Source organism: Mangifera indica, chromosome 17 (assembly GCF_011075055.1).
Source record: "Mangifera indica cultivar Alphonso chromosome 17, CATAS_Mindica_2.1, whole genome shotgun sequence".
NCBI classification, from domain to species: Eukaryota; Viridiplantae; Streptophyta; class Magnoliopsida; order Sapindales; family Anacardiaceae; genus Mangifera; species Mangifera indica.
In genome coordinates this window covers 5,216,892-5,238,985 of record NC_058153.1, presented here as the reverse complement: position 1 = coordinate 5,238,985, position 22,094 = coordinate 5,216,892, and the positions used below count along the sequence as shown (strand labels likewise).

The window sequence follows — 22,094 nt, the reverse complement described above, 5'->3', positions numbered from 1 at the left end:
AATTGTTATTTAGCAATAATATTTAAAAAAAATAAAAGGTTATATCATTTACCCCATTAATTTAGAAAACCAATAATTTTCTCTTAAAATTAAGTTTTGAAAAGTGACAATTTCTCTCGTACCTAGGGTTTCAATTTCACTGACGAATTTTTGACAAACAACAATTGATCTCTCTCCCTCTGATGTTTTTCCTTTGGTCAATGATGGCTGAATTTGACTGAATCCAGATAAAAAATTTGAAACTCTTCATCTAGACAATGAAAGACGGTCCATATGAGGAGTCTTTCTCATCGGGACCATCGTCATCATCCAGACGAAGAGTTTCAACTCTTTGTTTGGATTTTATTTGGATTTTATTGAATTCAGATGTCGTCGATCAAAGGGGAGGCACTGGAGGGAGATATGTTGTCAAGAGGGAGAGAGATCGACCGTCATTTGCCAAAAATTCATCGACAAAATTTGAAACCCTAGGTGGGGGGAAATTGTCACTTTTCAAATCTTAAATTTAAGGAGAAATTATTAGTTTTTCAAATTAAGGGGGTAAAATGATATAGACTTTTATTTTTTTAAATATTACAGTTAAAAGATAATTTTACCCTTAACGCTAACTGAAAATTTTAACAGATTTTAGTTCATGGATGAGTATTTGGGTTTTTGAAAGTCGAAAAATGAGACTTTGCGATTTCACTATATCTTGGGTGGGAATAAGTTTTTTGGCCTTACCAAAATTGAAAAATTACCTTAAAGATAAATTATTTAGAAGATTAATAAATATAAATGATTACTATGTTTGACAAAATTTGATAAAAATGAGTATGTACAAATAATTATTGTGTTTGATTAGAGATAATAAAATAATACTAATAAATTAATTTACTTAAATACCCTTAGATATAATTATTCTAAAATATTTTTTATATTACTTATTATATTAATTGAAAATGAGATTATTTTTTTTCTAAAAAAATTAATAAATAAGAATATAATTATAATAAAATCAAGATTACTTTGGTAATATTTTAACACATAAAATGAATGTGATAATCAGATTATCATCTACATTACTTTTCATATCACTATTGGTAATAGAAAATTACTATAATATTTTATTACTGACAAATCAAACAAGGTAATATAAGTAATAAAAGATAAATTACTAAAGTAATCTTTATTGACTGAAACCAAACGGTCCCTTAATGTCTTTTGGATTGGGCCAACTCACCGTGCTCTATACCTTGGCCAGATTAGCCACCACTTCTTGTGTCGAGATAACTTCTTATAAGCAAAAAGGGGATGATCCTATTACACAACCAAAGTTATCCCCAGATGCTCCAAATGTGAACTCAAATCCTTATTATATATTAGAATATCATAAAAAAAAAAACCAAAATAAATTTTCAAAAATAAAGACAAAAATTTTCATTCATCAATGATTGCAAAGTCATTCATGCATTTGATAAGTCCAATGACATCCACAAAAAATTAGAATGAATATCACATGTTTGAAATGTCACTTTTTCATATCTTTATCTCAGGATTTGATGGTAACTTGACTTAAGATCTAACTTAGAAAAAATTGTTACTCCTCCCAATTTATCTAAAAATTCATCAATGACAGAAATCGAGTATTTATCAAGAATGGTCAATTTGGACGGAAGCATTGAACAATACAAGACTAAATTGATAGCCCAAGGTTATTCTCATGTTAAAGGGCTCGACTACAATGAAACTTTTGCCCTTGTTGCCAAGTTTGCCACAGTCAAATGTTTGACTCCAGTTGCAACAATGAAAGAATGACCATTATACCAACTGAATGTGAACAACACATTTCTCAATAGATAATTAAACAAAAAGTATGCATGAAGGCACCACAAGGTTTACAATCCCAAAACACAAAATTGGTCTGCAAGCTTCATAAGTCCTTTATATGACCTCATGTAAGCTTCATGATAATGGTTTGGTAAAGTTTTTGAAGCTTAACTTACTTATCATTTTAAACAAAATAACTCAGACAATTCTTTATTCACTCTTCATCAAGACAATGTAAAATTGATCGTTCTAGTTTATACTAATGATTTGATTCTTGTTAAAAATACTGATGAAATATGTTCTCAATTTAAGAAATATCTCCAAAGTTGTTTTCAAAAAAAAAATTTGGGATATCTACATTTTCTTTTATTGGCCTCGAAGTTTAAAAGAGTGAAAAATGAGTCTTTCTCAACCAACATAAATACACAAACAATATCATCACTAAAGCAAATGTTAAAAGTTCAAGTAAAGTCGAAATTCCCATTCCAAAATAACATAGACTCTCAACAGAAGACAGTGAGCTCCTAACAAGTGCAAGAGAATATCAAAAATTGGTTAGAAGGCTCTTGTAACTAACTTTGAAGTGACTAGACTTGGCTTATATAGTCCATCTACTAAGTTAATTCCCCCGAACTCCAAGAAAACCATATATAGAAATGGAACAACTAGTGATTCAATATCTTCATAATGTCCCCAACTACAAGATTATTTATTCTGAGGATAAAAAAGTTGTTCTCAAAGCCTTCAATGGTGCAAATTAGGTTCATCAAAATCCTAAGTAATGCTTAACCAATCATTGAACTCTCTGTAATAGAAACAGAATATCGTGGTCATGGCCAAAACAATGAAAAAGATAATTTGATTAACATTAACTTAAAAGATTTATTAATTAAAGTCCCTAAGCAAATCACCTTGCAACAATAAGTCAGTGATATACATTGCTACTAATTATGTTTTCCCTGAGCAAACCAAACACATCAAAATAGATTGTCACTTTGTTTGCGAGAAATATGAAGAAAACCATTTCAATTCAGGTTTGTCCCTTCATGTCAGTAACTTGTAGACATTTTCACTAAGGGACTTGCACATGCTTACTTTCAATTTCATACTTAAAAAGTATTGGCCTTAGACAACATACATGGTAGATCGAGGGAGCCAACCCTTCAAAAAGATATTTGATTCTACACTTTTGGCAAGTTGACAAACAATTCATTTCCAGCTTGAGGGAGGTCATTGACAAAATCATACATCATGATTCTTTTCTAAAATCCTTCCCTACAAATGCTCATATTCCTATTCAAGATGCTAATTGTCAAGCACATTTGCAACTACTAGATTACAATCCAAAGGATATTTATGTTTCCTTATCCACCACATTTCCTTATTCTTTTTTTAATTGTTGTAATGTTCTCATGGAAATAGACATGGAGGAAAAATCATTCTTTTCATTTTTATTTTTTTTCAAATGGTAGATGAGATTAGTGCATATTGTCAAAGTGAGGAGGTACTTGTATTTATTTATAATGAGGTATTTAAAATTGACCAAGTTTGAAGCTTAGGAATAAATAGTTATATTAAAAAAATTTAGTAAATTTGTATATACCTTGATCAATTACAATCATGGTTTTAGAAACTGAATCGAATCGGCTAATCTGACCTGTTAAACCATCAATCATTAGTCAAACGATTCCAATTCGTTTAAAAATCATTTTTGCAATTAAACCGAATTAGATCAAATATAAACTAGGTTTGATTCAGTCAACATAAAAAATTAATTTTTTTTCAAAAATACACTATGAAACTTGAACCTAAGATCTTATTTATCACATTTGAATATATATATATATCACAAATTATATTTATAAAATAAGTAAAATAATAGACTTAATAATAAATTATATAAAAAAAATTTAATATTATTTTTAAATAGTTAATTGATTTGATCACCGGTCAACAGATCTGACTATCAGTTAAATTAGATTGTCCTCTTTATTATATTGATATTTGATTAAATTTGAAAAACATTCATCACCCTTGCTCATGGGTTTTATTCGAATGTACCTTAAAAAAGGGATTGGATGGATATTTTTATTAAGTGGAAAGTTGAATACCCTAAATTAATCGTCCCAACCTATTTTGGCATAAACACCATCATCGATTTAATTAGGAAAATAAAAATCTAATGATTAATAGGGCCCATAAATTATTGGGCTAGGTGCTGGCCCAAGAACAATAATTTAAAATCTAGAACAAATATTGAGGGCCGTCTGTCTATATTTAGTTCAACATCTGCACTGATGCGTTCCACGTGTTTTTTGTTTTTATTAATTATATCTTTTATATTTTATTTTGTCCTTCGGCCTTGCATCTCTTAATACACCAAACGTAACAGCTGTTTCGCTGCATCATGTGTTGTCGGCCTTGAATCTTTATATAATAGGTCAAAGTACTATTTTTCATCCAAATTTTAATCCAATTTAAAAAATAAATTTATGATAATTAAAAAACTTAAACATTTATTTAATAATTAATTTTTATTAAAATTTTTATTAAAAATTAGGATAAAATTATTATTTTATTATTAAATTTTATATTATTTTTTCTAAGTTTTAAAAAACAAATAATTTTCCTCGTATTAAAATTTTAAAAAGCTGTATTTTTCTCTTTAGGATTTCTATTTTCTTTTTCTCCGGTGATGAAGTTCCTCTTTGGCTAATGTCATCTTCTCACCTCTATTCTTCGATGATGAAGTTTTTTCTTCTGCCGAAGAGCATCTACACTCAATTAACGTTTTAGCTTTGCTCTCTCGTTCATCTTCTCTGAATCCAGATCTTTGCAACGAAGTGAAAATTCGTGCTCCTTGCTACGTTGCATCTAGATCTCTGTGTTGCAACACATCGAATCCAAATCTCTTGGACATGATGGGACAAACCCAAATCTCTTCGTCTGGAAGACGATGTATCTAGATGAAAATCGTTTGAATTTTTAGATGAAATTTGATGGTTTTGTGGTCGACAAGGTGAGAAGACTTTGACGACAACGTTTTAGGGTGGATTTGATGGTCACAGAAAATGAAAATAGTATTTAAAGACGAGAAACAAACCCTAAGAGTAAAATGTTAACTTTTCAAACTTGAAAAATTGAGGTAAAATATTAATTTTTAAAATCAATGAGGAAATGATATGAACTTCTCTAATTGATGATTTTACCCTTGTTTCTAATTGAAAATTTTAATAAAAATTAACCTATTAATGGGTGTTTGAATTTTTTAATTATCACGGGTGTGTTTTTGAGATTGAATTAAAACTCGAATGGGAAATAGTTCTTTGGCTTATATAATAAAACTATGTGTACAAATAATATACATACTTAACAAAGATAACAATTTAACAATTTGGTAGGTCTAATGATCGATCTCACGATTACTGAATTAGGTAAGTCAAGATTTTGATTGCGATATTCAAAAACGTGATCATGATATATCATCAAAAAAAACTTGAACTCATATTTTCTAATATATAGAACTTCTTTTTCTTTACTATTTAAACTATTTGTTGTAGTATTATAAGTTATGCATACTCACTTTTAATACAAAAATAGATATACATTTATATATTATTATATAATTGAGTTTTATTTTATCTTTAATTTAAAATTATTAAATCATATGTTAATATATATTAAATATATATTTATTTATATATTCAAAATGAGTACACACAATTTTATTCACATGTCAAATTTTGTTTGTTAACCAATCATTATCTGCCAACTCAATCAGAAAAAAATAAAGACTGGGGCTGTAATTATGCTACAACGCATTCCACCAGGTAATATAGCTGTGTCAGTTTACAGCTAGACTGACGAGCTGAATTTTTCTGTTAATATTTTTTATTTATTATAAATTTTCTGCACCCAAAGTTTGAGAAAACTACAGTTTCTACCCTTTCAATACTTTTTTTTTTTTTAATTTTTTATTTTCAAACATGAGCGATCTACTTGAATTTAGTTTGAATTGTACAAACCAAGTCGTGATCTCGTTGATTCGCACTAAACCCTGTATGATGCAGACTAAATCCAACCATATCACACTCTGCCAAAAATGATGGCATCTAATAATTAAAATATACATCAATCAAAGTATAATCTTGTCAAATTATACACCTTTACTTGGTTGAAATCCTACCGTATTACACTTAAAAATGTACTTAGAAATGTAAATTCAGGCTAAATTACACTTAACAAGTTTGATTTTAATCAAATTACACCTTTTTAGATAACCATTAGATTGAAATCACGCTAATCCAAGATGTAATTGAACAATTTAGCATCAATCATTTTTTTTCACTTGTTATTTTTTAAAAAATTGAAAAACTTAGCTTTTAATTATTTTCTAACAAAATTAGAATTTTATTGAAAATTTCTAGTTTATTCAATCAAATTGGAAATTAGTTCCGGGTCGAGAATAATTTACTAAATTAACACTTGTCACTTGTGTCCTTTTCCAATGTAATATGCAGGGAATATGAGACAACTATGCTTCTCTAATTAATTTCAGAAAAAGTCAGAGGACTTGTTCTCACCCAAGGTAGGTGTAAACCCAACTCATAAAATTTTATTAGAATTTTTAATTAAAATTAATGATAAAATAATTATTTAATAAACAAATTTTAAAAACTAAAGTTTTATTAAATTGTCCCCCTTTAATTTAAAAATTAACAATTTCTTCTCATCTAAAGTCTAAAAAGTGTCTATTTTCCCCTTAGGGTTTCCATTTTTTTTCAATGCCTTCTCCAGCAACTAGCGTTGGCCTTCCCACACATCTTCCATCAGTGGTTGAAGAAGAAGGAATGCCTACAAATTCATATATCCATTCGGTCATATCGAAGAAGGAAGGTTGTGCAACGATCTTCCATAGATCTTGTCATCTTGTCGCATGACGAAACATCTCCCCAATATCGTCAGAGTGCCTCTTATCATCCTTTGAGTGCGACAAAATGAGACATCGACGGAAGTAAGAGCGACAAAGTTTTGTCATTTTCATTGACGCTTTGTTGTCTTTCGACAAAAACCCAAGAGAACGAATTGAACGGTAGTTGATCTTCCCATCCAAGGAAACACTTCATTGTCTTCCAATCTTTAAAGATGAGATCAGTGGTTACCAAGGAGAAGGATAAAAACTCCTAGAAGGAAATGATTACTTTGACAACTTTGCGTGATAAAAAATTATTAAATTTATAAACATAATAAGAAAATATAATAAATTTTTAGTTTTTTAATATTTTAAATAAAATAATATTTCTACTTTTAATTATATTAATAAAATATTAAATTTTTAAAAGTAAATATAAAATGAGTTTAGAATTTCACCGAACCTTGGTGAGACAAAGTGTTTTGGCCATCAGAAAATCACATGTTTTATTTTATTTTATGCTCTTCTTATTATTCATTATTTCATTAATAATAAAACCCTTCATAAATATAAATAAAATTAAATATAAATAAGTTTAAAGATTATTAAAAAGTAAATTAAATTATTTGTTAATGTGAATGGTCGATCTACAAATCCATGAATTCATAGTCATTTGAAACGTTTAACAGATGTTCATCAATTGGTGTTGATTGGAAATAAAATATTTTAGTAAATATTTTATTTTTCAACTAACCAAAAAAATAAACAGGCTATTTAAATAGTTAAACTTTAATTAAAATTTGCAAAAAAAGTAATTGTGCGAGAAGCGGACAAGAGGTACAGCGTACAGTCCCACACTTTAAGCAGTGACATCCAATCACTGACCGAGAATTAATAAAATCCACATCGTTTCCAAGGCAAGTACACCTCACTCGCCTATCACACCCAACACCTGGGCCCACCATGTGTTTAAAAAATCATGTATGACTAGAAAACGACGTTTTATTTCTATTTCGATTTCTATTTCCACCACAACTCTCCGGTTAGAGCGCGTGCACCCATTACTCCTTTACTCGAAAACAATCGTTTAAGGCTTTACACTACAAGTGAGTAAACAACAGCTCAGATCCTCTGCTTCGTACATCACGTGAAGCACTGATTACCTACATTAAAATATACACGTGGCGTCACAGAGATGGCGAAGAAGTGAGTGTATGTCCGCAGTGAGTCTGGCTTCAATCTCCTAGTCGTTGCAATTAATAAGAAGTCACTTCGAGAGAATTTTAGAGAGAGAGAGAGAGAGAGAGAAAGAGAATGAATACGACGGAGGAGACGGAGGGAGAGGAGGTGTTGGGATCCAGGTTGACGATGGAGAAGGTAGCGGCGGCGAAGCAGTTCATAGAGAATCATTATAGAGCTCAGATGAAGAATATTCAAGAACGGAAGGAGAGGTGCTTCGAAATCACTGATTTTGTAGTTTTAATCACTAGCTTTATTTGTTTGGTGGCTGAGAAAATGATATGTTTGTTTCGGATTCCTTGCTAATTAATGATGTTTTCATCAGCTAAAACTGATTTTAACTGTTGGAGTTGAGTTTTACTGTTGTTTGGTAACCTTTTGTTGTGTTTGATAAATGAGAAATCAAGGGAAGAAGTGGTGGTAAAACTACTTCTTTACTTAAGCTAATGTCAGACCACTCATTCGAAGTGCTCAGATTCCTTTTTTTTTTAATTTTAAACTTAATTTCGTTTGTTGTAATTAGATTATAAAAAGTAAATCTGAATTAGTTACATTTGAAAGTGTTTTTTATTACTAATACTTGTGCAATCTGTAATTTTCTCTGTTTGGATGGTTGATCTATTTATAGTTGTTTGTCAGCTGGATTAATTACATTGAGTTAATGAGTAAAATGTTTAGGAGTATTTATTTTTAGTAATGAAGTTGCAAGATCATGCACTTTGCGTGTGTGCTCGCTTGCGCGTGTGTATATATATGTATATATAGGCTGAAAATGAGTAAGAGGATGCTGATTGCGAGATCTAGACTGGGTCCGCATGGATAAAGTAAGAGATCTGTCAACTGTTAGTAAGCTGTAAATGCTCGATTTTCTGAGAGTTGATACTATCTCAGAGAATTTGCTTGTAGAATATGAGTGACTCAACCTAAAGTTACAAGGTGTGAAAGTCCCATAATCAGTGCCCATTTCAAAAATTTTGATCCGGTCTTGAGTTGGACTAATGATAGCAAGTTGGAACTTTTTATTCTGATTACAGTTTTTAATGATTTGTATATTAACATCTAGGAAAACTCTCTGTTGTGATATTGACTGGATGCAGGTTTAGTTGGACATTCAACTACGAAAATTGGAATATAAATGAGTGCTTTCTTGTTGTTAATTAGGATGCATCCAACATTGAATTGATTGGAAGCTCAGAATCTAGCAGATTAGATTGGTTTCTACTTGAGAACCACATCAATTAATTTTTTCTTTTGTGTATGTAGTAAAATGATGTGTTTCCCCAGTTGGACTACTGCGTTTTGTATATGTCTGGTAGATTGGCTTCATGATAAATGTTCCAGCATATGTTTACTTTGTATTTACACTCGACGTCTTGCTATCTGGTACTCTGACTCTCACAAGGATATCATGTGGCATAGCTAGATACTTACTAGTTGCGTCCATTAAACTGATAGCTCTAAATAAGTATTGATCATAGTGATGAGTGACGTGAAGCTACATTTTAAAACTTCGAAACATCTCTATTATTTAGAGCTTCATTTAAAATAGTAGTGAGCCAATATTTTATCTTGAAAAATCTTCAATGTTAAAAGAGGGCTTTAGATGCTTTGGGTTTTGAATTTCACGTCTACCTAGCTACTCAGTCTCAATAAAATTAGTTTCTACACATTGATATGTGGTCTTGATGAAAACTCCTTTGGTTGGTGTAAACTGACTGAGAAGTTGTGTTTTAGAAATGCTGAAATAATTTCCCTTCATTTACAGACGATTTGTGTTGGAGAGAAGATTAGCTAGTTCTGATGTGCCCAAGGAGGAACAGATCAATCTCATAAAAGATTTGGAGAGGAAAGAGACAGAGTTTATGCGACTTAAGAGGAACAAGATTTGTGTTGATGATTTTGAGCTTTTGACTATTATTGGGAGGGGGGCCTTTGGTGAGGTTAGAAATTTGTATGGTACACCTGCAATGCATCACATATTCTTTATTCTCAAATTAAGTAGACAATTAACAATTTTGACAAGCAAGTTTAGCTCTTCTGCTTCTAACATGTATTTTTCAAACACAACAATGACATTTTGAAAATCATTTTATTCATAATTTCTCATACCGCAGGTTCGGTTGTGTCGGGAGAAGAAATCTGGTGACATCTATGCTATGAAGAAGTTGAAGAAATCTGAAATGCTTAAGAGAGGACAGGTGAGATGAAACTTGCTACCCTTCACAATGTGATAGTTCTGCAGTTTAATCTAAGAAATGATTTGTAGGTTTTCCATGATCGACTGTTGCCAAGTATTTGCAGTTTGTACCACACTAAATCAGAATTGTTGTCATATATAGTTATGGAGGATTAGAAATCTGCATCTCAGGTTGTGTTCTAGCGTTATTCAGAGAGTATTTCCTTCAAATTCATTTCTAGTTTGGGCTGTTGAGTTTTGTTTTATAGTACAATATCATTTCATTAAACAGTGGTTTTAAGTGCGAACCATTCACACTACTAAATATTGGTGTAAGTACTTACTAGAAGTTTGACTACCAATATGTGTTTGGATTTTGGTTGCCAAGCATTTCCATTGTCAATAACACTTTGGTATCAATAGTTTCCACTTGGCTCTATGTGTGTGTGTGTGTACATATATGTATTTGATATTGACATGGATGAAACAGCAGTAGGAAACCTAAACACTATAGTGTTTTGTGCATGGATGAAACAGCGGTATGGAACTTGAGCACTATTATTTTGTCTTCATGTATCTTCATTGGAAGTCTGCTTAAAGGGTTCCATGTAAGGAGTTGGATAATAGGGGAGAAGGATGCCAATATCCTTGTATCTTCGCTAAAATTAATTCTTTAAAAATATTTATAATATATTAAAAATCAACTTTAATTCAATGGAATGAAATATGATATAATAATTTACATTTATTCCAATGTAGATAAGTATTTAGACAATTAAATTTTAGTTAATATATTTTTATAACAATTTCAAAATTAATTTAATGTTGGAGTTTAAACTGATTATTGTAAATAATTTTTGTTTCGTTTTTCAACCTATTTAGTTCAACGTCATACCATGCAGAGTATAATAATATATATTATAAATACAGTCCCAAGGAGCAAATCCAGTCTATAATATGCACCCCTTAAAAAACTTTATTTAAATTATATGGAACATTTGGGTGTCAATTATCTGTATGCATTACCACTTTGACCATTTTTACTTCCTATATATTAACCAAGGAGCTGTACCTTTTATATCCACAGTTTGTGTGTATTTTAACAGAATGTATCTGTAGGTAGAACATGTCAGGGCTGAGAGGAACTTACTGGCTGAAGTTGCTAGCCACTGCATAGTGAAGCTCTACTACTCATTCCAGGATGCAGAATACTTATATTTGATTATGGAATATCTTCCTGGTGGTGATATGATGACTTTGCTGATGAGGGAGGACACATTAAGTGAAAATGTGGCTAGATTTTACATTGCTCAGAGTGTCCTGGCTATCGAGTCAATTCACAAACATAACTACATTCACAGGTTAATACTTTAGCTATGCACTTGTACTGATGAATTGAGTTTGAAGTTAGCATTTTTTGAGATCTACCCCAGTATTTATTTAAAGTAGCTATTTGCCTTTTCTCATTAGTTTATGTTCACATCCATTACAGAGATATCAAACCTGACAATCTTCTTCTGGACAAAAATGGTCACATGAAGTTATCGGATTTTGGCCTTTGCAAGCCTCTTGATTGTTCAACTTTGTATGCAATTCATGAAGATAAAACCATTGATGATGAAAATATGGCGGAACCAATGGATATCGATGGGTGTTTTCCTGATACCGATAATAAAAGTAGTTGGAAAAGTGCCCGTGAGCAGCTTCAGCACTGGCAGATGAACAGAAGGAAACTGGTCTGCAACTTACCTATTTTACTATATTGCATAAATTCTTTGCACGCACTACAGATCATATCTCCAACCCCGTGTGTGGTGATAGCTGAAATTGTTTTTGTTGTCATTTATTAATTGAAAAAAGAACAGCATTGTTGTGGTATTAATTGACATCAAGTTGGAGAAATTACAGAGTTTTGATGTTTCAAATTTTTTGCAAACAGGTTTTCTTACACATTTTTTTTTCAATAAGTAATTTTTTTAGTGTTTCACAAGTGTGGCAAAGATTCGAACCCAGGTCTTCTACCTGAAAGTTTCAATGTTTCATAAGTTTTGCTAACCCAGATTTTTACTTACACACAAATTTAGGAACACTTTGGACATTGCTTTCTTTCAACTTTCTCAATTATTGAGCCTTGGAACAAAATAATCCTTTCTAAGTCTTCCTTGTCTACAACATTGGGCATTTTCCCAACCAAAAAATTTCTGTTTTTAGTAACAAGAATGTGCATGTCTTTTCACCTTTTTAATGGATTTGTGCTTATCTGGCAGTCAAAATCTGAATTGTTATCCCAAACCAATAACGGCTTAACACAAAGTTCCATTTAAGAACCTTTCCCTTTCTACATGAGCAGCAAATAGCACCTTTGTTAGCTAAAATTAAAACTCTTAAAAGTCAGAGGCATTAATTTATTCAAATAATTGCTTATAGCATGGCATATATATTATTGGTGCACTTGATTTATGTTTTGAACAGCAGCAGTTTAGATGCCAAAGATTCTTCTTTTATTTTTGGAACTAATGGCTGTTGGTTTTATTATATGATTTTGAAGGCATTTTCAACTGTGGGAACACCTGACTACATTGCTCCCGAGGTTTTATTAAAGAAAGGATATGGCATGGAATGTGACTGGTTAGTCTCATTTGTGGCTAATTAACCATGATGATAGATTAAATATAGTTCCTTTTTGTGCGCCTCTCATTATTCTACCTAAATAGTATTTATATGTCTTCCATAATGGAATTTTATTCAGGTGGTCACTAGGAGCAATAATGTATGAAATGCTTGTTGGATATCCTCCATTTTACTCAGATGATCCAATCACCACATGTAGAAAGGTGTGTTCTGCTTTTAATTTGTATCTTGTTCTCTTCAACATACGATCTTTAATATTTTTATTTTATTTCAATGTTTGTTTCATTATTTCTATGCAAAAAAATTATTTTTAAGTTCAAAACTTCTGCTTTGCATATCTACATAGTGTATGATACAAAATTTTCCTTAAAGTCCAGCCAAAAAATTTAAAAATTACAACAATTCTAGGAATAAAAGAAAAAATTTAGTTCAAGTTTCCATTTTTTAATTTATTTTTTCATTTGTTGATTGAACTTGTACCATTCCAGCCCTTCTTTTCTTACTTGCAGAAGCAAATAAAATGGCAGTTACAAAAGGCACCAAAGTACATTTTCTTGAAATGGGACTAAATTTTGGTGAAACTTAGGATGTACTGGTATATATAATATGATACCTTCTTGTCTGCCATGATTTTTGTTACATGAGAGAAGTATTCATTTCCCTTTAATAGTTCAGATTTGTGGCTGTTTACCTTGGCAGTTTAGCTGAGTAAGGTTGTAGGCCACTATTGTGGCATCACATTTTGACTGTGTTAAACTAATTTTCAGTTTAAAGCCTACAACAATATCTTTGCACAATGTTACTTTTGCTTCAAGCTGTACTTTTTGTTTTGTTTATATATATAGTTCTTGTACTTTCATCTGACATAGCCACTAAATGATGTATCCTTAGTGGTTATCTTATAACAAGTTCCATTGATGTGCCATTTTCTTTTCTGAAATTCTTATTTACTGTCAGATTGTCCATTGGAGGAATCATCTAAAATTTCCAGAAGATTTGAGGCTATCACCTGAAGCAAAGGATCTCATTTGTAGGTTACTATGCAATGTTGAACATAGATTAGGCACTGGAGGGGCTCACCAGATAAAAGTAAGATTTTAAATCTTTGAGAATGTAATCTGTCTTTATCAACCATGTTTTCTTTTTTATATTTGCCAAAACTCCATTTTATCAGGCTCATCCTTGGTTCAAAGATGTTGCATGGGATAAACTATATGAAATGGAGGCAGCATTTAAACCAGAAGTCAATGGAGAGCTGGATACCCAGAACTTTATGAAGTTTGATGAAGTAATTTCTGAAGTCATCTATTTTATTATCCTTGATGTTTGTAACTACGATTTAGATTTGGTTAGTTGCACGTCTACTTTTGTTTTGGATTGGTTTTAGACCTGCTTCTGATTATTTGAATCAGAATTGCAAGAAGGTTATTATAGATGTGAGTAATTAATGCTATTCTAAGTCACAGTTGAGAGACTAAGTCATTTAATACTTTAATTTGAAATATAATGAGCAGAAGTAAGCCCATTAAGGTGTAAGATTGAATATAGCATTAGTAGTCACATGAAATGGATTATTAGATTTTGAAAGGTATTTTTCTTAAAAATAAATTGTAAAATTTATTAATGATTTTCTCAATTGATGAATCACTTGTTGATTGTAATCCACTTTATGATATCTACCAGTTATATTAACCAAAGAAATTGTTTTAGCTGAGAATATAAATATGTTTTTAAAACTTTGGTTTTTCAAATTAATTATAGTTTTTTAAGGATCTTTTGTTCATATCTATATCTAGAATTTAATCATGCTGTATACTGTAATAGGGGGCTTCAGGTGAAAAAAAAAAAGAAGACAGTCATCCATGTTATATCTGCAAATTAGATGTCGTACTACTTATGGTTGAACATTCCTGTAAATAGAGTGAAAGCATGGTCATTGGAAACTCGGTAGTTTAATTTTCTCTGCAAAATTCTATTGTATAAATTGGAAAATGAGTGTCCTCGAAACTTACACTTTCTTTGGCTTTTCTGTGTGTTTTATCAAGTCTTTTTCAATGCTTTCCCTCATTTTACTATGATCCATGATTGCGTTTTTACAAATTTCCTGGTACGTAAATTGACATGTTAAACTTTTCTTCAGTTGGATCCTCCAGCATCAACAAGAACTGGCACAGGACCTTCACGGAAGGTTTGTGATTAATAATCTTCTTGCATAGGCATAACTCAATCCATTTATACTTTTAGTAAGTTTGTCCTACATCTGTGCATAAGATAGTGGATAAGAAACAGAATTATGTGTTTACTGAGGAACAACTAGTTTTCGAGTGTTGAGTTTCAGGGTAAAGAGGTGGGAATTTCTAGGTATCATCACATTAATATGAGAAGTTTTAAATGGTTAGTTGCAGTTGTGAAATGACTGTTTGTGCTTTTTCCTTGCTGGAGCTAAGCAGAAGAGATTGTGTGCATGGTTCCAGGGAAATGTTTAACGCAATTTGTTTTCCTTAAGCATTTCATGCCAATCAATGGTTTTAGTATTTCTATATTTTCCTTACTGTTGCTGCAAAGTCAACAACTCCTAGGCTGCTATATCAAAGCTATAATAACGTCTAATATTTTCTTCCCCCTTTCTACAGATGCTATTAACTCCCAAAGATTTGAATTTTGTTGGCTATACATACAAGAACTTTGATGCTATCAAAGGGCTAAAACATTCATATGGTATGCGATGTTACTTAGTAGAGATTTCCATTATTCTCTCTATAAGTATAGTTTTTAATGTTTTATTATTCAGCATGCTTGTGATTGTCTTGTGAATTTTCTGAAGCTTAATTTGATAATCATAAAACAGGATAAATTTCCAGATTGCATTGAACCGTGTGCTAATGTTACAGATACAGATGTTTGGAAAGCCTAGAACTCGATGACTCAATTTGAGACTGGAAAAGATATGTACAATGTTTAATTACTTTTAGAGAGTGAAGGTAGGGGTTGTTTCACGGGAGCAAGAGATTTAGCAGTCAGTTGCTGCTCCAATTTTTCTTCCTAGTGAATTATTTGTTAGAATGAAGCCTGAAAACTTTAGCAAAATCAGGCACCATTATAGGTGCTTGAAAGGGGCTATTTGTTAAGATTTAGACTGGATCATTATGGCCCAACTCTGACTGATATAACTAAAAAGAAGCTCATTTTAGGTATTGCTAGAAAGAGTTTGCAGACGTTGCTGAAAGATTTTCTAGGGATAACAGGTTTCTGTGTGGAACGACGACTAAGTTCTGTTCTGTACAAATATGACAGAATAAACCTGAAATGAGATGCCTGTGGTACTGGACAGAAAATAGTATTTTACTAGACTCAAGTTTTCAATAGATAATCTGATTCAGAACCAAATACATCTTACTCAAGTCTGTCAAATTTTGGTCGTTATGGGATGGTAAATTTGGAACCCATATTTCCACATGAATCACCTAACAAATGCTCAGAATTAGCCATTGTATCATTTAATAGATGAATTATTGACTAGATAAAGCTTTCAAATGGTTCCCAAGGCTTGAAATTTAGAGCAGTTACATTGTGAATAAGCATGTCAGGATGTTTTGTTCCACGTATGATTTCAACTTTTTTTCTGGATTTCTTCTGCTCTTAATTTTTGTTGCCAACTGTTTTCATTGGAAAGGGGACAACAAAGTCTCTACTTTCTGATGGGGGAAATTTTAACTTTTAGCTTGTACCATTTTACTGCCTGCAGATCAACAAAGAAATATGTCACAAGAACAGCCATGGATAGGTTCTATATCCAGTACTGGATCTAACTTTATTAATTTTTCTCTTTTCAAGTCAAAGGTATTACTTTGCTAGATTTCTGGTATACTTAATTAGATTGGCTTGGTAATGTCTGCAGGTGAATCCATGGCAAATAGTATTCCTAAACAGACAGCTGAAGAAATGGAGGTGCAGACTCTTGCAACATCTGGTGACACCATGTTACCATAAGGTAAGTGACCAAAAGGCCTGCCTACTAGCTGGATACTTGAATACAACTGCATATGTTGACTGAGGTTTTGCTCTGCATTTTCTTCAGAACTAGTCTAAGTGTACAGCAGAATTTGAGAAAGCCCTTGGGAAGCCTAACTGTGGTTTTAACTGTTAGGAGTGAGAAATTTTAGCTGAAAAAGCTGTTTATGTATTAGAATTTAGAGCAGTGCTGTGGGAACTTTATGCCCTGGCTGCCCAGGTTGGCTGTGGTAATAACAATGCCTTCTCTAGTGGCAGTTTCTGGTTAATTTTTAATTATTTACAAACGATTAAGATACTCGTGTGTAAACTTTAATTTTTGTTGAGTGAGAAGTTATTTGAGGTATGATGCTGTTAATAAGCCTGAAATATTTTGGATAATATTTCGTGTACAAAATTATGTTAACTAGTGTTATATATACAAATAATGATATGTTGTCATGTAATTAGGTAGTTTTAACTTAGAAATAAAACAATCATTAATTATGTAGTGATATGTTATTATTTGTATATAAAGTTTTATGTATTATTTGTTTACATAGTTTTATTATGTATTACTTTTTTTTTATTCAAGGGAGGAGCACATGTTAAGAATAAATTAGAATAATAAAAGGTAATTATGCAACAATGTAATGGTTGTTTTTACGGGAGTTTATAGACATGTCAAGGGGGGTTTATATATTTTTGTGGGTTAATCTAACATAACAACCCACAAGGGCTTGAGCTTGGCATGGTTCGCAAGCAAGGTGGGCGGCACAGCCCACTGCCGTGTCTTAGAGTTTGTGTAGGTGGTTTTCTAATTAAAATATTATGTAAGCATATTGTGCAAAAGTTTAGTTGATGTTGATGAATTTATGTCTTCCCATCCTTTCGCCTTTTGTTCTAATTTGCGTATTGGATTGGAGCAGGGTTTTACACAATTGCCGTCCCCAATATCCTCGTTCTTAGCCCAAGGAGAATTGTCTGGGTCATTTTTAGTAATCCAGTTGGAGACAGGGGGCTAGCCCGACTGAAATCATGGGCGGTATCATACCTTTGGGCTGAGTGGGTTGCGCCTGTGCCTTAAAACCAGACAAACGGATTGACCCGATATGATCCGTTATTATGCATAAAAAACATTAAAAAAATGGCTCTCTGTTAACCCAACGGCATTGGGCTGACAACCCAACGGCTACTGTGATTTTTTTTTTTTTTTTTTTTTTGAGATACTTGTATATATCCTAATCCAAATTTTACAAAATCACGCTTTTAACTTCCTTCAACTCTCTCAATCTCAATCTTAATATTTATATATCAATTTTCAAGAATTAACTTCTCTCAATCAAGTTTCAATTTTATTATGTTAATTTGTTTTCATTTTCTTTTAAAATTTTACTAATTATTGTTTTTGTTTTATTCATATAAAATGAATCTTTTGCCAAATGAGTTCAATCATTTTGATTATTACTTTGATAACGAAAAAACTCATTATGTTGATAAAGAACTACAAACACAAGTGTATGCAAGAAAAAGCAAAAATTGATAGTGAGAGAATTTTGATTAAATAAAAGAAACCATAAGTGATAAATTGATTCAATGGACAATATGCAAACACTATGATATATGTTTAACTTGTGTGAGTTCAAAGAGAGTTGGTCATCTTCGTCGATATTTAAATGAATATTATAAAAAAATATCACAATAGTTAAGAGGTTAACAACAAATTATCTTTACAAAATTATGATGTGTTTGCATATCTTCTTCATGTTATCCAATTGTAAGGTTGGATTCAAATCGAACCGAACTCGAGCTCGAGCTCAACTCGGTTCACATATCGAGCTCGAGCTCGTGAAAACTAAACTCGAATTCGATTCGAATTCAATTTAACTCGTTTTTCATTATTAAAACGACGTCGTTTTAATACATATTGATCAAAACGACGTCGTTTTATATTAAAATTTTTAATTAGAAAATGTAGCGAATAGCTCGAGCTCGAGCTTCAAACTTTTGTGGGTGATTTTCACAACCTTCGAAAGACATTTGGAGATTGATTATTGGCAAAATTAACTTCCAAATTCAACACTACAAAAAAAAAGAAAAAACCCAACTGGGGAAACCATTATTAGCAAATTTGTTAAAAAAAAAAACCCTTAAATTTGTTTTGACAAAACGTCAGACTAATTAATTAGTTCCACGATGCAAATTCTATTTTGTAATTCAGTTCAACATTTAACGTAAAGTTAATATTGATACCTAATGAAGCAAACACAACACAATGGCCAAATTATAACTACTGTTTCTAGAATCGTTCATCCTGAATTTGGTATTAATATTAACGCCAAAAGTTTTCTCACAATGAAAACATGAAAATAGAAAGAGCTTAAAATATAGAGGTTTACATTAGAAGCTGCATTCCTCAGTGGTACAAGTACTCCAGTCAAAGCCTCTAAAGGAGTAACCACTATCCAAGAGGCCCATCACACCGAATATGCATTCCATACTATTTTATATCAAGAGCTTTTCGATGGCATCCTGCATTTGACAGAAACGGAAACTCAGAAATCTGGTGGCAGAAAATAAGAACAATTGATAGCGACAAACACAACCAAATTACCTTGAGTTGTTGAATTTGAGTTTTCAATTGACTCCCCTCATTCGATGTCACAGAGCAGGCAATGACAGGCCTTGTGACACCACATGCCCGGCCAAGAGCCTGCTTTGACGGGACAAAAACATAGGGTACATTCTGCCACATTCAAATAAAAAGGTTAAATAGCTATACTTACCGTACACCTTCATGGAAAGGAGAACATGAAAACAAAACTGCTAACAAGTTTATGAAAACTAAAATCTGAATCTTTATATTTTTCAATTGTTATTTATAGTTCACTTGAAAAAAATTCTAAAACTTAGAAGAGAAGGGACGTTAAGCTTTCCCTAACCAATGAAAATCTTTACAAGATAGACAAACTTGCTATACAAACAGTCATAAAATCTTAAGGGTTTGTCTCAAATCATACATAATCAGTAGAATTCCAACTCCCAAAAAATAATTCATTAATGTCTTTGAATGTATGTAAGCTTAGGATAGCGAACAATGACCCCTCAGCATGATCTCAGTCCCCTATCTAAATAATCCCGCTTCCCACGATGAATCCTTGTCAGGTATATAGGGATTCATTTTCAGACTATTTGGTACAACTACAGAAAATCATAAATGATATCGATATGATGGAACCAGCTTCACAACACACAGTTCGGATATCATGTTTGCTGTAAATAATTTGAATTATTAATCTTTCCATATCAAAAACACATACAAAAGAGTTGTACTGAAGCACTATGACTACTTAAAATCCTTAAAGTCGTGAACAAGAAGAGATTAATAAAAAAGAAGTGACCTTATCTTCAGCCAGAAGAGGAAGATGAAGAAGAATCTCGAGAGGCTCAGTATCAGCAGCCATGACGATGAACTCAGAGATACCCCTGTTGAGAGTCTTGGTGGCTTCATTAGCGCCCTTCTTGAGCTGTTTGTAGTTGGCCGCTTGCTGAACAAGGTCCAATATCGTAATGGTGAGGTGAGAATCGGCCAGTGGGTATGCCTTTGGGTTTACTGCTTCTCCAGTCTATAAAATTCATTGACAAAAATAACTAATACAATGAATTCAATCATCAAAATCACATAAAAAAAAAAAATCAATTAAGGCAATTAATCGACAATACCATTTTCGCAAACAGAAAGGGAGGCTAGGGTTTCTCAAAGAGCACGAAAGTCTAGGGTTTAAGACGGGAAAGATGGACCTTATTTATACTTGGGGTAAACTATTCCCCCTAATAGTTGGCCTAATTATCAAGTACCACAGATCTTTATTATTTTTCAAAGAGACCCCTGTCTATCAACGTGTCATGATTCATGATTTTGCAAGTCTAACTCTATTAATATTGATGGGTTAATTATTTGTATTTTTCTTTTCTTTTTGTTCATTATGAAATTTTAATTTGAATATCTAAAAATGTATTTTAGGAAAAACTATTATAGGCAAAGACAAAGCATCGAAAAGGTTTTTATAGTATCATAATCTTATTTCACAATTTTCGAAAAAGTACGTCAAACATAAAAATTACAAATGTTTAAAATTATTTAGTAATCAAACTGATTTTTTAATTAAAAAATATGTTATTTAAAAAACCAATTTGGATACATTGGTATGGATGCATATTACACACCACCTTGTGGATACACATGATGAACAATGTGTCCTCTTTATAGGTTTTATATTGGTCTCTTGGCTATAAAGGTGTCAAATCGATTAGAGGGCCAAACCCCGACATTTTGGCATGACTTGACATAGATAAATGGGTGTTGTGCCAAACTTGTGGGCTTAGTAGGTTGTATACTTGGTTGTGAGATAAGGTCTACACGTCAATCTAGCATGATTTAGTATTGTTGGGCAAAATTTTTAAATTTTTTATTAATTTTTTTGAATAGGTCAACCCACCAATAGTGAGCCAACAAAATTAATTGTACATAATTAATATTTATTGGGTTGGCCTAGAAAAGGCCTCGTCAAAGGCCCATGAGGGGCATGGCTTAAGGCCCTAGGCCTTTAGTTTTTATAGGCTCAGTTCGATACAAAAAGCTTGCTAGTGGACCATGTTGGAATCAGTCCGACACAACTCAATATCGCTCAATGACACCTTTATTTGCATACATTTGCACAAACCTTATAGTGTTGGCTAATATCACATAGACTCCTCATAGTTAGACTATTTTAATTAATTTCTTTTTTTAAAATTAAAATTGTAAAATGTTTTCGAAAGGTTTTTCTAATAATGATTTTGGTTTCTGTACTTTAGTTTTGTTTGTTGAAACCAGTTTCATTGGTTGAATCTCTCTCTTCATTGTATTGTTTGTGAATGAGTGATTAACATTTTTCTATCCAAGGTTTGGTCTAAAAATACTTTGTCACCCAGTAAATATTTAATAAAATGATATAATAATTATTTTTATTTCCTAAAATTTGGAAAAAAAAATTGGTCAAAGTCTTGAGTCAAATTGTAGCCAAAGTGCCACTAAACCAAAACAAATATCAAAATCAAAATCAAAGAAAAGAAGCAAAATCACACCAAAAAAACATAATCTAAATCACACTAAATCACACCAAACCAAACCACGCTCAAACAAAACTACCTTCACCTATTATGCCACTCCGTTGAACCACTTTAATTTGCCATCCCAACCTACCAAATCGATAATACACAACTTTTAAACACAGACGAAAATCATAAAAGACCTTGGGTTGGAATGTTCAAGTGATGATGGAATGCTCAAGTGAG

At 31.9% G+C, this 22,094-nt stretch overlaps 2 protein-coding genes across 8 annotated transcripts; one reads left to right on the top strand and one right to left on the bottom strand.

Annotated features, from left to right (window-relative positions):
- Positions 1-7,953: 7,953 nt before the first annotated feature.
- LOC123200699 (serine/threonine-protein kinase tricornered-like) lies at positions 7,954-17,922 on the top strand. 7 transcript variants are annotated; one of them, XM_044616034.1, is made up of 14 exons: positions 7,954-8,172; positions 9,726-9,900; positions 10,075-10,158; positions 11,256-11,497; positions 11,629-11,872; positions 12,685-12,764; positions 12,886-12,970; positions 13,725-13,856; positions 13,942-14,055; positions 14,908-14,955; positions 15,401-15,485; positions 16,513-16,551; positions 16,666-16,758; positions 17,687-17,922. In XM_044616034.1, exons 1-13 carry the CDS (start codon positions 8,036-8,038, stop codon positions 16,755-16,757), a joined length of 1,557 nt encoding a protein of 518 aa, XP_044471969.1. In that variant the 5' UTR covers positions 7,954-8,035; the 3' UTR covers position 16,758; positions 17,687-17,922. The 7 variants fall into 7 exon arrangements, with proteins under 7 accessions (XP_044471969.1, XP_044471970.1, XP_044471972.1 ...); XM_044616035.1 differs by lacking the exon at positions 17,687-17,922 and adding an exon at positions 16,848-17,124; XM_044616033.1 differs by having other exon boundaries at positions 7,955-8,172; positions 16,513-16,563; positions 17,687-17,920.
- A 1,131-nt stretch (positions 17,923-19,053) lies between these two features.
- Positions 19,054-20,638, bottom strand: LOC123200129 (NHP2-like protein 1). Its single transcript, XM_044615263.1, has 4 exons — positions 20,481-20,638; positions 20,159-20,383; positions 19,372-19,503; positions 19,054-19,289 (listed from the first exon to the last, which is right to left on the bottom strand). Exons 1-4 carry the CDS (start codon positions 20,481-20,483, stop codon positions 19,263-19,265), a joined length of 387 nt encoding a protein of 128 aa, XP_044471198.1. The 5' UTR covers positions 20,484-20,638; the 3' UTR covers positions 19,054-19,262.
- Between the last annotated feature and the right edge of the window lie 1,456 nt (positions 20,639-22,094).

Coding starts and splice junctions, on each gene's coding strand:
- LOC123200699 (XM_044616033.1), top strand. CDS start 8,036: ATGAATACGACGGAGGAGACGGAGGGAGAGGAGGTGTTGGGATCCAGG. Junction 11,873..12,684: donor AGATGAACAGAAGGAAACTG/GTCTGCAACTTA, acceptor ATGATTTTGAAG/GCATTTTCAACTGTGGGAAC. Junction 16,564..16,665: donor ATGGATAGGTTCTATATCCA/GTACTGGATCTA, acceptor TAATGTCTGCAG/GTGAATCCATGGCAAATAGT.
- LOC123200129 (XM_044615263.1), bottom strand. Junction 19,504..20,158: donor CTCTTCTGGCTGAAGATAAG/GTCACTTCTTTT, acceptor TGAATGTGGCAG/AATGTACCCTATGTTTTTGT. Junction 19,290..19,371: donor CTCAAATTCAACAACTCAAG/GTAATTTGGTTG, acceptor TGTCAAATGCAG/GATGCCATCGAAAAGCTCTT.